The sequence below is a fragment of the Paroedura picta genome, chromosome 5 (genome assembly GCF_049243985.1).
Source record: "Paroedura picta isolate Pp20150507F chromosome 5, Ppicta_v3.0, whole genome shotgun sequence".
Lineage (NCBI taxonomy): Eukaryota > Metazoa > Chordata > Lepidosauria > Squamata > Gekkonidae > Paroedura > Paroedura picta.
Window position 1 is genome coordinate 56,776,152 of NC_135373.1, and position 15,210 is coordinate 56,791,361.

The window sequence follows — 15,210 nt, forward strand, 5'->3', positions numbered from 1 at the left end:
AGAACGTCTACTTCTGCTTCATTGACTATGCTAAAGCCTTTGATTGTGTGGAGCACAACAAATTGTGGCAAGTTCTTAAAGAGATGGGAATACCAGAGCATCTTATTTGTCTCTTGAGAAATTTATATGCAGGTCAAGAAGCAACAGTGAGAACTGAACATGGAATCACTGACTGGTTCAAAATTGAGAAAGGAGTTCGGCAAGGCTGTATACTGTCGCCTTGCCTATTTAACTTGTATGCAGAGCACATCATGAGAAATGCGGGATTAGAGGAGTCACAAATTGGGATCAAGATTGCAGGGAGAAATATCAACAACCTCAGATATGCAGATGATACCACTCTAATGGCAGAAAGTGAAGAGGAACTAAAGAGCCTGTTGATGCGGGTGAAGGAGGAGAGTGCCAAAGTTGGCTTGAAACTCAACATCAAGAAAACAAAGATCATGGCATCCGGCCCTCTCAATTCCTGGCAAATAGAAGGGGAAGAAATGGAGATAGTGACAAATTTTATTTTCCTGGGCTCCAAGATCACTGCAGATGGGGACTGCAGCAAAGAAATTAAAAGACGCTTGCTCCTGGGGAGGAAAGCTATGGCAAATCTAGACAGCATCCTAAAAAGCAGAGACATCACCCTGCCAACAAAAGTGCGTTTAGTCAAGGCTATGGTCTTCCCAGTTGCAATGTATGGCTGCGAAAGTTGGACCATAAGGAAGGCCGAGCGTCAAAGAATTGAGGCTTTTGAACTCTGGTGCTGGAGAAGACTCTTGCGAGTCCCTTGGACTGCAAGGCGAACAAACCAGTCAGTCCTAGAGGAGATCAGCCCTGACTGCTCTTTAGAAGGCCAGATCCTGAAGATGAAACTCAAATATTTTGGCCACCTCATGAGAAGGAAGGACTCCCTGGAGAAGAGCCTAATGCTGGGAGAGATCGAGGGCAAAAGAAGAAGGGGACGACAGAGAATGAGGTGGATGGATGGAGTTACTGAAGCAGTAGGTGCAAACTTAAATGGACTCCGGGGAATGGTAGAGGACAGGAAGGCCTGGAGGATCATTGTCCATGGGGTCGCGATGGGTCGGACACGACTTCGCACATAACAACAAGGTCACTGCTTGGCTCTTGTGGCCCTCTGCTGTATGCCCAGGGAAATGCTGATTGCTACTTTGGGGTCAGGTAGCAAATTTCCTCAAGGACAGACTGGCCAGGGGTTCTGGTTTTCTTGGGGGGGGGGCTCATCTGGGCATGGAATTGGGGTCACTGTGTGGGGGCAGGTTGTTGTGAGTTTCCTGCATTGTACTGGGGATTGGACCGACGACCCTGGAGGTACCTTCTAACTCTATGATTCTATCTATAGTATGAACATAACAAAAACCAACTCAGACTCCACTGCTGGAAGGTGGGCTGGAGAAAATGCCCAGCTGTCACATTCGTTTTTGGAGGAAGGTGAAACATGGAGTTGATCCAAACTGTTCAGGCCCCAGAGGAGAAGCTGGCAGCATTACTGGCAGAAGATAACAGCAATTCCCTGTGTACCACTGGCACAAGCAAAGAAAGAGAAGCCTGCCTTCAACTCAGTTTCTAAGGGAATGGTATTCAAGCAGAGGCATAATTCTCCTTGGGGAGAAGTTCCACATCTTGCAGACACTCTGAACAAGATTTTGAGGGGGGGGGGAATAAATGTGCCCCATTAAAGAATCATAATGACAATTACATGCAGGGCAGTAGCTCTTACGTGGAAAAGACTCGACAGGATCCCACATTGTCACCTCAGGATTGACACAAAGGAAGACACAACAAATGTAATTCTCTTGGTCCAGTCTAATGGTGCCAGCATATGGCAAAGCAGAACAGTCCAATTTGCAGGTCTATTTGGATGCACTCAGCAGCCTAGAGTTCGAGGTCTTTTTGAGCTTTCTAATTGTGAGTTTTTGATTGCTTTTAATGCAAATCTAATTGTTTTAAATGTTTAAAACTATGGTTGTATTTTGGATATGTCATGAGCAGCTCTGAGCCCTCAGGGAAAGGGCAGCATACAAATTTGATAAAAACCAGGCATTGACTGGGTAAGATTTGGAGATCCTGATGTACTGGAAAGCCTTCAGGTCCTATACTGTAGCCTCATAGGGCTTGGATGCAAATCAGCTGATCACTGAAACATTTGTTCAGTGTCATCTCATTTCTTCTTAAGCAGAGTGGCACTTCAGTGGCTAAACGTTATCTCCTTTAGAAATGATAAAGGCCAATAGCTTTCCATATCCTTCTGGTCATTTAGGGTGTTATCTAAAGGAGAAACCAGCACCCCCAGACATACAGCCAGATGGAAGGAAGTGGGGCAGGCACCACTGCAGTGGCTCTGTTCTACCTCTCCAAGAGAATGGAGCACAGGTCAAGAGGAATGAGGAAAAGGCACAACAAGTGGAGGGGGGCTTCGGGGAGAGGCCGGGGATCCAGCTGGAAGAGCAGGATGGCAAAGAAGGCTGCTATGTCACTTTCTGCTCAAGGTTGCTACCTTTGTGGGAGGTTGGGGAACCCCTCTGGACAGGGACAGCCTGAAATATTCCTCTTGTAAAAGGCGGGGGGGGAAACTAATGAGGAGCCACCCAATATCAACTGCAAAAGATGAGGAGTCAGGGAGAGAGGAGGGCTATGGCTGAACTCCCATCCCCTCTCCTCTCAGCAGGCCGGCAGAAGGCATGCCCTGACCAGGACCGTGGTGCAATAGACACCCCCCTCCCCCAGTGGAATTGTGATGATTTAACCATTCAGTCAGTGAACTCTAGGTCAAGCCGTTGAATTTCCTCAAAAGGCTGTATTCATCACAACGGCAACTCTATCCACAACTACCTCCTTTGGGGAAACTGAACCAAGATTTCCACAGGCATTTAACGCTATGGCTTCAGATTCAGGGAACAGCTCACACTGGTGTGTAACATGGCAAAGAAAGTGAGGCACCACCCCAGGGAGGGAATTAAATCCTGCTGAATCTACTTGCAGCTGTAGTTTTGCAACCTTAATAACCCATGTAGCTGATATTTTAAGATATAACACGGCATCCATGATATGCTTGTGAGACTGTTTGCAAATTTCAACAGCAACAGCAAAATGACGACTTGCATATTTGTTAAGAAATATACCCAAGAGGTTCCTCACCAGATGTCGGAGCTCCTTCAGGTCTCTGCAGACAGGATAGAAGACACCAAGAAGAATATTTATGTATGCAGCATAGAAGTCAAATGAATACTCTGGTGGATGATCATGGGACAGAATCTTTTGCAGGTGCCCTGTTAAAATAGAAATCAGAACAATATACTTTAAAGCTGACTGCTGCCTTCCTGTATTGCTGGCACATGATAAATCAGGCAGGAAACTAACAACAAACACATTCCCAGGATGGAGTCATGCTAGCTTTTTCATACTTGAACCTTGGTTTGAACTTCTACACAGGTAGTCAAGCATTAAATCCCTTTAACCAGCTCCTGCAAATCCCAACAGTAACCCCAAGTATGCTACGGTTAAACAGCATCAACTGGAAGCATATCAGCCCACTCTGGCTTGTAGTTCATATCAGCCCACTCTGGCTTGTAGCGTCTTTTACCTCCTAGCCAAATTCAACACACCTGACCTCCAGGTGGAGATGCAACTTTCCATAGAGCCTGTAAGACGGAGCTCTTCCACCAGGTTTATGATTGAGGCCAGTGCAGGAAGATCTAAGAGGCTCCCCCCCCCTTAGGATGTGTCTTCATTTACCTAACCCCTTGCTACCCAGGAGCAGGTGTATCGGTATGGGGAGGCTGGAATTTTTACCGCCAAGTGATCTTAAGTAATGGTTTTTGTATTGTTTTATTGGCATTTTAATGGGAATTTATTGTTATGGGGTTTTATCTACTGTGACCCACCACAAGCCTGTTACCAGGGGTGGCAGGATATAAATTTAATTAATAAATAAATAACTGCTGGAAACTTATAGGGATAACTAGAAGGATGGCAACATTAACCCACCAGCTGTTATTTTGAACTCCATGAGCTGTATCCTCCCACTCCACAGAGCTACATGCACAGGAGGACTTCCATTGATGCAGCATGGATTTCTTGCCTTCTTCCTCCTGCGACAGCCCCAAACGGTGCTCGGGGGGCAATCACCCTCCTTCCATCATGACACATGTTAGACAGGATCCAACCCAATGAACTGCATTCAGATGTCATGAGCAAATCACATTTTGTTCAAAATGAGAATGAGATTGAAATCTCTGGGCTCCTGTGCCCATTGAAGAACCAAGCTCAGTGCTGAGATTACTGCTGCACTGATAGCACTGAATCTCAGAATGAGAACTATTTCCCACAAGGAATGAAAAAATAAATCTACAGCACTGGGTTTTATTATCCTGTTAAATACCAAGTTAATCCTCTGAAGCAAGGAGTCTCAGGATGTTTGGAAATTAGATCCCACTGAGGCCTCTCATTGTTGTATTAGGATATTTCAAGTACTCTGCTTAAAAGAGATCAGAGAAGTTTAGTCAGTAATCCACCGATTGCAGTGCAGACTTTATTATAGATAGCACAAAGCTTACTGTCATTTGAAATCTAGACTTTTAAACGCTGGCTTACAACACTTACAAAATAAGTTGACTTAATTCAAACATCGGTGGGAAAGAAAAAGTAACTCTATGTGACAGATTTTTGTAGCAAAGGTACCTATTCATTTTGTTTTGGAAGAAGATGGACTGGGGGGAAATGTAAAGAATGGGCTATGGTGCAATTAATTATATGGACAGAAATGAAGATCATCATCAAGCTCTGAAGATATGAAACCAGTAAGTGAGCCTGAAGAAGAAAGCAATGACTCTCTGGGTGCTGATGGTTTAAGACAGGGAATGGCTGTGGAGAGCAAGTGGTGACTAAGGAATAGGGAACAGAGGAGGGAGAATCTTAGCAGAAAGATCAGGTGTGGAGCTGGGTTCCCAACAGGGAAGAAGAGGAAAGGGAAGGAGGCTGGCTGAAGGAGACAGCGCAGGAGACAGAGACACACAAGCCAGCCAGGAGGAAAAGAACGGAGAAGTCAGAAAGATGGAGAAGAGTTTTCTCAAGAAGGGCCCAAAGCAAAGAGGAAAGTTACAAAATTAGCTCTTCTCCCTTTTCCAGTGCTGTAACCCTGAGGTGAGTGAAGCTAACCATTCCTTCAGGTACCTGGACAATAAAACAGCTGGGGCAAGAAAGCAGTTACTGGACAGGTGTAATATTCCCCTGCCACCAGAGGGCATCAAAGCTGGGTCTGGAGGCTCAGTATCAGAAGAACTTTACTCCAGCAGAAGAAGGCTGATCACTTGTATCAGGGAAGTCTCCTTCCTATCAGCAAAAGCATCTCTGATATCGAACCTATTTCTAAGAACAAATATGTCTTCCCAAGCACAAAATACAGCTACTCATCTACTCATTCTACAAAAAAACACAAATTATTGCTGGAACAGCCCAAGGTCCATCTTATCCAGTTTTCCAACAGTATTCCAGACAGATGCTCCTGGGGACTCCCAGTTGTTTGTACCCAGGATGGGGTACCAAACAGAGATTCCATTCAACTTCAACCAACTACAGAGAATAATGTATGTTACCTATGCTGTAGTCTGGGAAATACAAAGGCACTGGTTCGAGGCATCCTGTGTTTGGTCGAAGAAGCTCCCACACAATATCACTAAGGAGAATCACAGTCACATTCCGGTCAGTCTATAAGGAAGACGACAAAGGGAAAGGAAGGGGCAGGGAGGGGTTGTTGGAGGGAAAAGGTGACCTTGTGGTTATATTTGTAGTCCAAGGAAGGCTCATCAAAAGTTTTTTAAAATCAAAATAAATGTATCTGATTCAGCATTTATTATAAACTGTTTGCATAATCATTTGCCTTCAGCAGCCTAATCAAGCAGCTAATACATTTACAGGTACTTAAAAAAAATAGACAGGGATTCTTCTGGACTTTTCCCTTTACTTTTTAATATTTAAGCATTGTGAGCTTACACGCCCCAACAGTCATCAGATGGCAACCTGATTCTGCTAGAAAATTATTCTCATTTGTCCATCATGTCCCATGAAGATGGGCAAGATGTGAGTTTTTGTTTGTCTGGTTTTTGTTGTTCTATTTGATGGCTGGATCTGATTTGTAGAGACGATGTAGCAGTGAGAATTGTTTCTAGAGGTCTGCAGACTTTCTCAGTAGCCATAGTGGTAAGGACTATATCCAGGTGACCAGACAAGGTTTTATAGACTAAGAGAAAAAGAGAAACCCCTCCAGGTAGCTAATGTGCCACAAGTGGCCTGGAGCACTAATAAAACACTTGCAAGCAAATCACTGTTGTAGACTTCTTTATAGCTGTGGAGAAGTTACTACAAAAACAAAGGAATACTAAACAGATGCATGGACCACTCACAAACTAAACATGCTCGCAGTACAAGATAAGCTATCAATTTGAAGTCTGCCAAAATTAGAACTGTTAGGGAAAAAACATTATGGAATTTGCCACATCACTACTGACATTACGCTTCTTTAAACTATACAGTCAAAACCAGAGATTTCTTCTTATGAAAGGGACTCAAAGACTTGAGCTCAAGGTCATTGGACCAGGTTACTTACCAGTTCCTGTAGTCTAAGAAAACCTGGTAGGATGTTTGCCTCCATTTCCCTGAGCTGCTCTGCGTTATCCAAAACCTTTAAACAAAAGAGGCTTGTGTTACTCAAAACTAATTCCAGAGAAGTAGCCATGCTAATCAGTTACAGAAAATATAGACAGGAATCTTTGTAGAATATTAAAAATCAACACAATGTTATTCCAGCACAGGCTTTGATGTACAGTCTCCTTCTTTGGGTCATTTTTGAAGAAGTGGGTTCCAGTTTACAAAAGATTATGCTGAAATAAAATCTTATTACTCTTCATGGTGTTATATGAGACAAAAGCTTATCTCCTACCACCATGGCATACAATAAAATGTCTATCATATCACTTATGTGTGATATTAAGAGCTGTCAAATTAATGGCAACCCTATGAATTCATGACCTCCAAATGGCCCTATCGTTAGCAGCCTTGCTCTGGTCCTGTAAACTGAGAGCCAGGGCCTCCTTTACTAAGTCAAGCCATCTTAATTTGGTTCTTCCTCTTCTCCTGCCACCTTCAGCTTTTTCTAGCGTTATCATCTTTTCCAGTGATTCACATCTTCTCACAATTTTAGCAAAGTACACTAGCCTCAGTTTGGTCATTTTGGTTTCTAGGGAGAATTCAGGCATGATTTGATTAAGAACCCACAGCGGCCTTTTTCCACCTTTTGAACATGGAGGAGCCTTGAAATATTTTTCAGGCTTCAGCAAACTCCAGAAGCGATGACATGCCCCTTCAGATAAGTCAGCGCAGAAATAAAATGCAGAAACCAGCCAATCAATCAATCATTAATGATTTCCACTGTGGAGAATGAGACTAGGCCTGTACAGCAACAGAAGTGGGCTCCAGTAATGTCTAGTAAAGTCAGTGGCCATCTGAACTTCTGGGAAAGACTGTGCAAGCCTCGGGCTTCCCTGTATGCAGAAAAAGGCATGACAATGTAAACTAACCAAAAGAAATAGAAAGAAAATAAACCTAATGAAGACTGAAAATGTTCCAGAAGGAATGGACTACTGAAGGAGCCAGAGCACAACTTAAAGGGAAATGCATGAAGGGGAAGTTGAAGTCTGCCAGTTCAGGCTTAGAGGACCCCCAAGGGTGGTCGGTGTTGAGGTTTGGGGTCATTTCCCCATTGCACAATGCTACCCAGGTTTTCTGCTTGTTCTTTCTAAAAATGTTTGGACAATATTCTCCTCACAGAGTTAAATTCCATGGCATTTTCAAAGACGCAGAGCATTATGGATTTTTGCGATATATTCCCTGTCATGTAAGGAGTTCATAGTCTGACGAAGAGTGCTTGCACTCGAAAGCTCACGACCTGAATAAATCTTTGTTGGTCTTAAAGGTGCTACTGGACTTTATCATGCTACTTCGGACCAACACGGCTACCCATTTGAATCTATCCTTATGGTAAAGTAGTAACTTTTGCCAAAGTAAAAGTGATGAAGACACAGTGGTGTGGACACAATAAATATTTAAACAGAGCACTAATGTTCAAAGTACCTGATGGACATTATCCTAGTAATTCTTATAACAACCTTGTAAGGAAAGTCTGTTTGATTCTCCGCATATTGAAGATAGGTTTGTGTGACTAAGTATGGTTACAGCCATTGCAAAGGCAATGGGATTTATGGCAATTTGCTCAAACTCTCAGCCCTAGCCTTACACCATATATTAAGAGACATAACACATTAATTACAATTCCAAACACACAAGAGAAGAAACATGAAGGACACGTTGTTCTCAATGCAGGCACAAACACCAAGTTTTATTGGCACCATCCTTCACTGGGGAGAATGAATCATTTTGCACGTCATGATTAATCATGATTGTTCCATACCTGTGCTTGGATTAAGAAAAGCACTTAGAAGCCGCTGCAAAAGACCAACCATTTATCTTAATTTTCACTGAATTAATTGAGGCTGAAATATCCTACGTTATTTACCGATGAAACCGAAATAGAATAAATTAGTTTTGCCAGCCTGTGCTACCAGAACACAAGTTCTTCCATCAATCTCCATTTAAGCCACCCCATAATAAATCCATAAGACACAGGTTAATTCACAGAAATTGATTTCCACCCACTCTTGTCTGTTTTCATGCAGAGCAGAGTAAAACACTGTAATTTAACACTTAAGTCTATTGATTTAACAATCAATAGAAGTGATTGTTCTGCGGTATTTGAGGCCCCACCCAATAATACAATAAGTAACATTCTTAGTGTAAACTGAAAACACTGCAACTGAAACCAGTTCACTGATATTCTCAAATGAGTAGCCTCCTCCAAACTGCATTTGTAGAATTTCAGTCACAATTCTGCGGTAGGACAAGGTTTTACTTTTTGTTTAAGAGGGTTGTTTTCTTAGAAGTACTCTGGTTTAGATGCATAATGATAAATTTCAGACATAAAGGTGGAATTGGACTCAAACTTTGTTCACTGCTTATCCTGGCATTTTAAAAATACACACTCTTGCCATCTGGCAACACATTACAATAAGATAGTCATCTCAAAAAACTGACCCCATGGGACTTTATCAGATGAATAAGCAGAACAAAAACTAATTTGTAAAATGTAACGAGGCACTAGCTCTTATTTAAATACCAGGTCACAAGAGGATGTACAGACTTACAATATATATAGTTTGATTCTGTAGACTGGGCGTCATTGTTCCCTGCTTAAATAAACGAACAAAGTCATTGAACGTGTCGCAGGATGCAGGGCCAGGATCCTCTTCACTAGAGGAAAGGCACTGGAGCTGTTTCAAAACTTCCTCCAGTAGCAGTCTTGAAGTGAAGCATTCTTTACAGTTGACAAACATGTGGGGAAGCTGATGAGGAAAAGAATGAGTTCAGACTCGCATTGGTATCATTACAAGAATCTGTCTAGAGCTGGGGACCCCAAAGTGGTGCATGTGGGGACCATGGCACCTAACTGAAACCTTTTTTGCCCCCCACCAAGTCTTTTTGGTAAGCGGGTATTCTGACAAGAAGTTCCACACCCATATCCAATTAGAGAATCTCTATTATACAATTTTGAAAGGCTTTGCCTATGCAAGCTATTTAGCAGCAGAATTCTCCAGCAGTTAAGGGGTGGGTTTGGTCTCTTGAACAGTAATGACCAAAACCAGATCAAAAACTTGCAGACTTTTCTCTTTTATCGAGAAAAGAAATTGTTCACTTTATTATGTAAGAAGACAAAATTAACCTTACAATCACTGTAAAAATGCTAAAATTATCAAAGTTTCTAGCATTGCTTAATGATATTATAGCTAATATTTTAAAAAGCAAAACAGGTTTTAGTTTTATGTCTCAAAAATCCCAAGTTACACACCCAGAAAACTCATCTAGTCTTCTTCTGAGATTCCATTCAGAGAAATCTATTTTGCTTATCACAGGAGTGCATATTTTAAGTCTGTTCTATCATAATCATGTGATTATTATCTAGATGATTTGGTTCTTAACTAAATATGAGATAATCAACACAAGTGCAAATGATCCAATCAGCAAGAGCATAAGAGCCACATTCAATATAGCAAGGTAAGAAGGCTAATCTTGTAGCCTCTATGAAAAGGAAATAATCTAACTTTTCTGTAACTGGTTCAATTAACTGTCTAAGATGACTAACTTTGAGCAAATAGTTCATGGACAATTGAAAAGTACTTGAACACTTGGTTAGTGTGCAAATGCAGGAAGAAAAAGTGAGTGATGTAACAGCTACAGGTGGGACCAAGTGGAGCTCTTCCACAGTAGGGCTTCTGATCTGCCACTGAAGATCTGATTGGCTGCACAGATTAAAATAGCATTGCTTCAATGGCAGCTGCCTCCACAGTATTTTATTCTCCCTCAGCACTCTTTCCCAGTCTATTTTTTAATTACCCTGCTTATTCCCTGCACTTGGGCTTCCTCTGGCACCCTATGTCAGCCATTTTGTGCTTGGTTTTGCCTCTTTAGGCAGCCATTTTATGGTTATACCCACCATACTGTATCAGTATTTCATAGGTGCCCACTTGCCTGGAGTTAAAATTTGTGTTCCATATCCATTTACATTTCTCATCCAGAACTATGGTTTTCAACTCATGTAATTCTAATGTTCGGCATAATTAAAATATCATTACTAATACTTATGTTTTATGCTCAGATTTCTGTAATTCTAGTCCTGTTGCTCCACTTATCAGATGTCTTATTCTGACTATGCTCATTTACACTGTGCAATCTACCTTAAGACTCAATGAGAAAAGTAAAACCTTTAATATTAAATAATGTAAATAAAATAAACTTTATGAATAAAAATCCTCCCCTCTCTCTATAAAGCCGGGACTGATAGCTAGAAGATAGCTGCAGCGGCACAAAAAGAACAGGGACACAAATCCACAGTGGGGCCTGGACTGTACAGGTCTTAGGCCAGACTGGAAGAAGAGACTGAATTCAGGCTGCAAAGACAGAGCCTACAATCGCAATCCATGCAGATATTTAATCAATCAATATTAACTGCCTGGGTTGGGGTTCAGCATTGCCAGGATGCTTAGTGGAGATGGCTGACATGGGTGCCATTGTTCTCAACACAACTAGACTCTGCTGGTACAGGGGGAAAGTTTCACGGATCTTTTTGATCAAAATTTCAAAGTGTTTTCCAATGCGAAGTATGACACTATTATTTTTGTCTTACCTCTAAGGTTTTCAGAAGAGTTTGCATCACATAAGTCTTTCCACTGGAAGTATGCCCATAGACGAAAAGGGATGGAAAAGTAAAATGCTGACGCTGGACAAAAAGGATATATATTTAGTCTTTTTAAAAAACTGTTGGCTTTTCTTCAGTTGAAAGATGACTATAATTTCAGCTCATCAATTTTTCTGCTACATGAAAAGCTGATGAATGAAGAGACTCACAGCAATTAGGATCCCTAGGCAGCCTCTCCCTTTGATTTTACAGCCCATCAACTACCGGTAGTCCTATATATTGTGACTGAGAGTGCTTCTGTCTACATAATACACTTTCTTTGGTTTGTTTCAGTATTTTTTTTCTACTTTCAACTTTTATTTATTCTAGTCTCTCAGATATCAAAATTAAGATCCCTAGGCTATGATGGTACTGAGTATACTTGCAATTTTTCTTATGGGATATAAAGACATCCACGCTTCTAAATGTCACAAATATTCAAATAGTACAACTGCATATTCTAAATTATACATGACACAATTAATGTTCAATCAGTAAATACAGTTTAGGTCTGTTGAAACAGTAAATATTTCAATTTTTCCAAATCCACCCCCTGCCCTGAATTTTTATCTCCACTTGGAAGCAAGCCCCATTTTCTACAGTGCAATTAACTCCCAGGAAAAGTGTTAGGACTGCTACCTTTGTCTACCCACTCCCCTGAGACCCTCTCTCCTTTATCACTGCAAGCTGTCAAGTGCAGAATAGCAAGTAAAGATGCTGCCTTAAAAAATTATTTCAGTCCCAAACACACCCAAGCAACTGAAAAGCAACGAGAAAAAAAGAAAAAAGGAGGGGAATAAGTGCTATCATTTTAAAAGACAGACAAAAAGTGTTACCTCTCCGAAGATCGACAACAGAGTTGACACTTGAGATTCCCGGCAGGGTACTAGGCCTTCCAAGTGGAGCAACACCTCTTCCGGATACTCCCGGTGTTTGAAAGCAGGCATTTTAATTCCCAAATCCTGTAGCAAAGTGCTTTCGCCTGGCACTTCCCAAGTTTTTTAAAAAATGGGTCTGGTACAATTGAAACATGCAGTAAGTATTCCTCAAAGAACTACTTATGAAGCACCCACACACACAGAGCATACCAACCTTTTTTAATTCAAGGAATGAATTATATTATAACTTTCTAAAATGCTCACCTGAGATTATATAGAGTTAGGCCCTACACAATTACAAGAAGATTAGCTGGCCACAAAAAGCTTGTATTCACAATATTCAGGCTACAAACATTGCAGTATATATGCATATAACCTGCATATTTCTGTGTTGTATGATGCATTAACAGAAATTAATCCAGACAATACTGAGGACATGTTGCAATTCAGGAGTAAACCTGCCATACACAGGCTTCCCCTTGTTCACAGCTTGGAAAGGCTCTTAGATCCATTCCTGCAAAGGTTCAGATATCATGTGCGGTCCCTTTAATCAACTTCTATGGGATTGCCGTTGAATCCTTGCCTAGAAAGTGAGTTCTGCCCACAGTTCTCACTGATCTGATCATACCCAGATCCAATTGCTCTACCCGAAGGAGTCTCAAAGCGGCTTACAATCCCCTTCCTTTTCCTCTCCCCACAACAGACACCCTGTGAGGCTGAGAGAGCCCTGATATTCCTGCTAAGTCAAGAAAAGTCAAGAGAGCCCTGATATTCCTGCTAAGTCAAGAAAAGAATGACTGTTCAAGGAAGAGCAGTTTTCTCAGTGCTGTGGCGAGCCCAAAGTCACCTGGCTCGCCAGATTAGAAGTCCACACTCCTAACCACTACACCAAAGGAGGATGGACTGTCTTACCTTTGAAACCAATACTAGTTACATCCAATACAGTTTTTTGGTTTGTATAACATTTTAAGAGGGATATTCTTACATTCAGGATCATCTCACATAAATATGGATATTTTAATATTCAGATTTTATGGGTTGTAATAATTTGAGAATTTGTTTGGAAGCAAACTACAAATAAGTAATCAATATGCGGTCCAGTTGTCTATTGTATTATCAGAGCAAATAATAAAGTGGAGGAAAGGCTCCTGCTTAACAATAACATACATTTTCTATCAACAGTAAAAATAGCATGTTTTCATTATGTACTTTAAGGTTTATCTGGGCACATATATTCCACTTCTCTTGAGCAGGGAGCTAAAGCAGCTAACTACATCATTCTCCTCCTTTTTATCTCCACAATAATCTATATGGTGGGTTAAGCTGAGAGTGAGTCACCAGTTTAAAGTCACCCAAGCAAGTGGGATGGAGAATCAGATTTGGGTATTCCAGATCCTAGTTTTCCAACTACTATACCACATGGCTCTCCCATACTCTGGGGAGTAAAGTGCATTGAATGGTTTGACATTTCCTCTGAGTAGACAAGTACAGGAAGTACAACACAGAGAAAGGTTGAGGGTGAGAACCGCTGGGTCTCGAGCCTGCTTAGAAATCACACCCTTTAATACAACAGCTCAAATATTGGCTCAGGGGTAGTGGGTACTTGTGGCAAAGAATGTCATTCTGTACATGCTCAAAGGCACTCTCTATTATGTATTACTTTATTTAGCTCTGAAAATTGATTTCAAATCTGAGTCTCAAAAAGCATTGCCTCAAATTAAATAGATGAATGAATGATAAGGGGGGAAAGTGCTACACATACAACAATTAAACTGCTGAAGTTAAGGGCAGAACACAGAGGAAGGATTGGCAGGATGAGACAGGCACCCATTTATTTCCCCAGGATACAGGAATTCACAAGTGCCAGGGTTCAGCAGTACTTAGTATGAAGATTACAGTGCAGCTCACAAAATAGGATTCAGCACATAAATCCATCCATATACATTCCCATCCAGTTGCCGGTAAACCTAATTTGTAGAGATTATTCTCCCAGACAAAGAAGCTCCCCACAGACTGCATTGCTACATATCAAACCATGTTCAATGATGAAAGCGTAAGTTCTGGAACACTGAGACCTCATTCCTGACAGGTCAGTGAGACTCACACACAAGGAAAAACACAGGTGTGCTGCAGTGGTGAGAACGAGTGTGGTGTAGTGCTTAGTGTGTGGAGCTGGAATCCCAAGTTCAAACCCTCATTATGCCATGGAAGCTTACGGAGTGGCCTTAGACCAGTCCCACACTCTCAGCCTTAGCCTACCTTACAAGGTTGTTGTGAGGGTAAAATGGGGAAGAGGATGATATAAGCTGCTTTGGAGCGCCACTGGGGAGAAAGGCAGGGTGTAAATGGAGGGAATACATCAAAGCACGACATATGCTTGTTAAAATGGCATCCCACCCTGCAATTCCACATTTCACTTTTTTATATTAAAAAAGTACCAGAGGAAGCTCACAAACAGCATTCTAGTGCAATCTTAAGTACAGAATAACAATATCCTGGCCTGAAGACCCTGCTGAAAAATCTCCTGAGCAGGTGCAGAGTGCAGTTTCCCCATACCCTGCAAGAGAACTCCTTATACTTCTAGGATAAAAGAGACAGCGCTTCTAAATCCTAGAGTCTTGCTTCCCATATCTCTCTTTTCCACAAATGGGTTCTGTACTGCCGGATATCTACAGACTTGGAAAACAGGGAGCGGTGGAGGGAGAAAACACGCGTCCTTTCTTACACACACGACCCAAACACTCGGCGCACGAGATGCTCAGAGCGTCCCTTCCCCCTCCTCCGGCAAACAGTTCGAACCTTCCCTATCAGCCTGCGATAAAGAAGGATTCTGAGAATCATCCACACCACGCACCTTCCCGCCGTCCACTCCAACTAGCCACTGCCACTTCTGAGCATGCGCACAAAGCCTCTCACGCTCGTCAGGGCGCAAGTGCTGAACATGCGCGGTACTGGCTAGTGTAACCATGACGGCCTGTACCC

General features: G+C 41.9%; 1 protein-coding gene across 9 annotated transcripts in view; it reads right to left on the bottom strand.

Annotated features, from left to right (window-relative positions):
• Positions 1 to 15,154, bottom strand: part of ORC5 (origin recognition complex subunit 5) — a 101,065-nt gene extending 85,911 nt beyond the window's left edge. For all 9 annotated transcript variants that reach the window (XR_013231094.1, XR_013231095.1, XR_013231096.1 and 6 more), the window contains exons 1-7: positions 15,083 to 15,154; positions 12,187 to 12,364; positions 11,300 to 11,392; positions 9,264 to 9,461; positions 6,614 to 6,688; positions 5,604 to 5,715; positions 3,148 to 3,278 (exon numbers count right to left, since the gene is read on the bottom strand). Coding sequence is in view for 5 of the 9 variants with exons in the window: in XM_077338106.1 (XP_077194221.1) it covers positions 3,148 to 3,278; positions 5,604 to 5,715; positions 6,614 to 6,688; positions 9,264 to 9,461; positions 11,300 to 11,392; positions 12,187 to 12,297 (720 nt within the window). In the remaining 4 variants the exon portion in view is untranslated. The remainder of the gene's footprint in view (positions 1 to 3,147; positions 3,279 to 5,603; positions 5,716 to 6,613; positions 6,689 to 9,263; positions 9,462 to 11,299; positions 11,393 to 12,186; positions 12,365 to 15,082) is intronic.
• Positions 15,155 to 15,210: the final 56 nt, after the last annotated feature.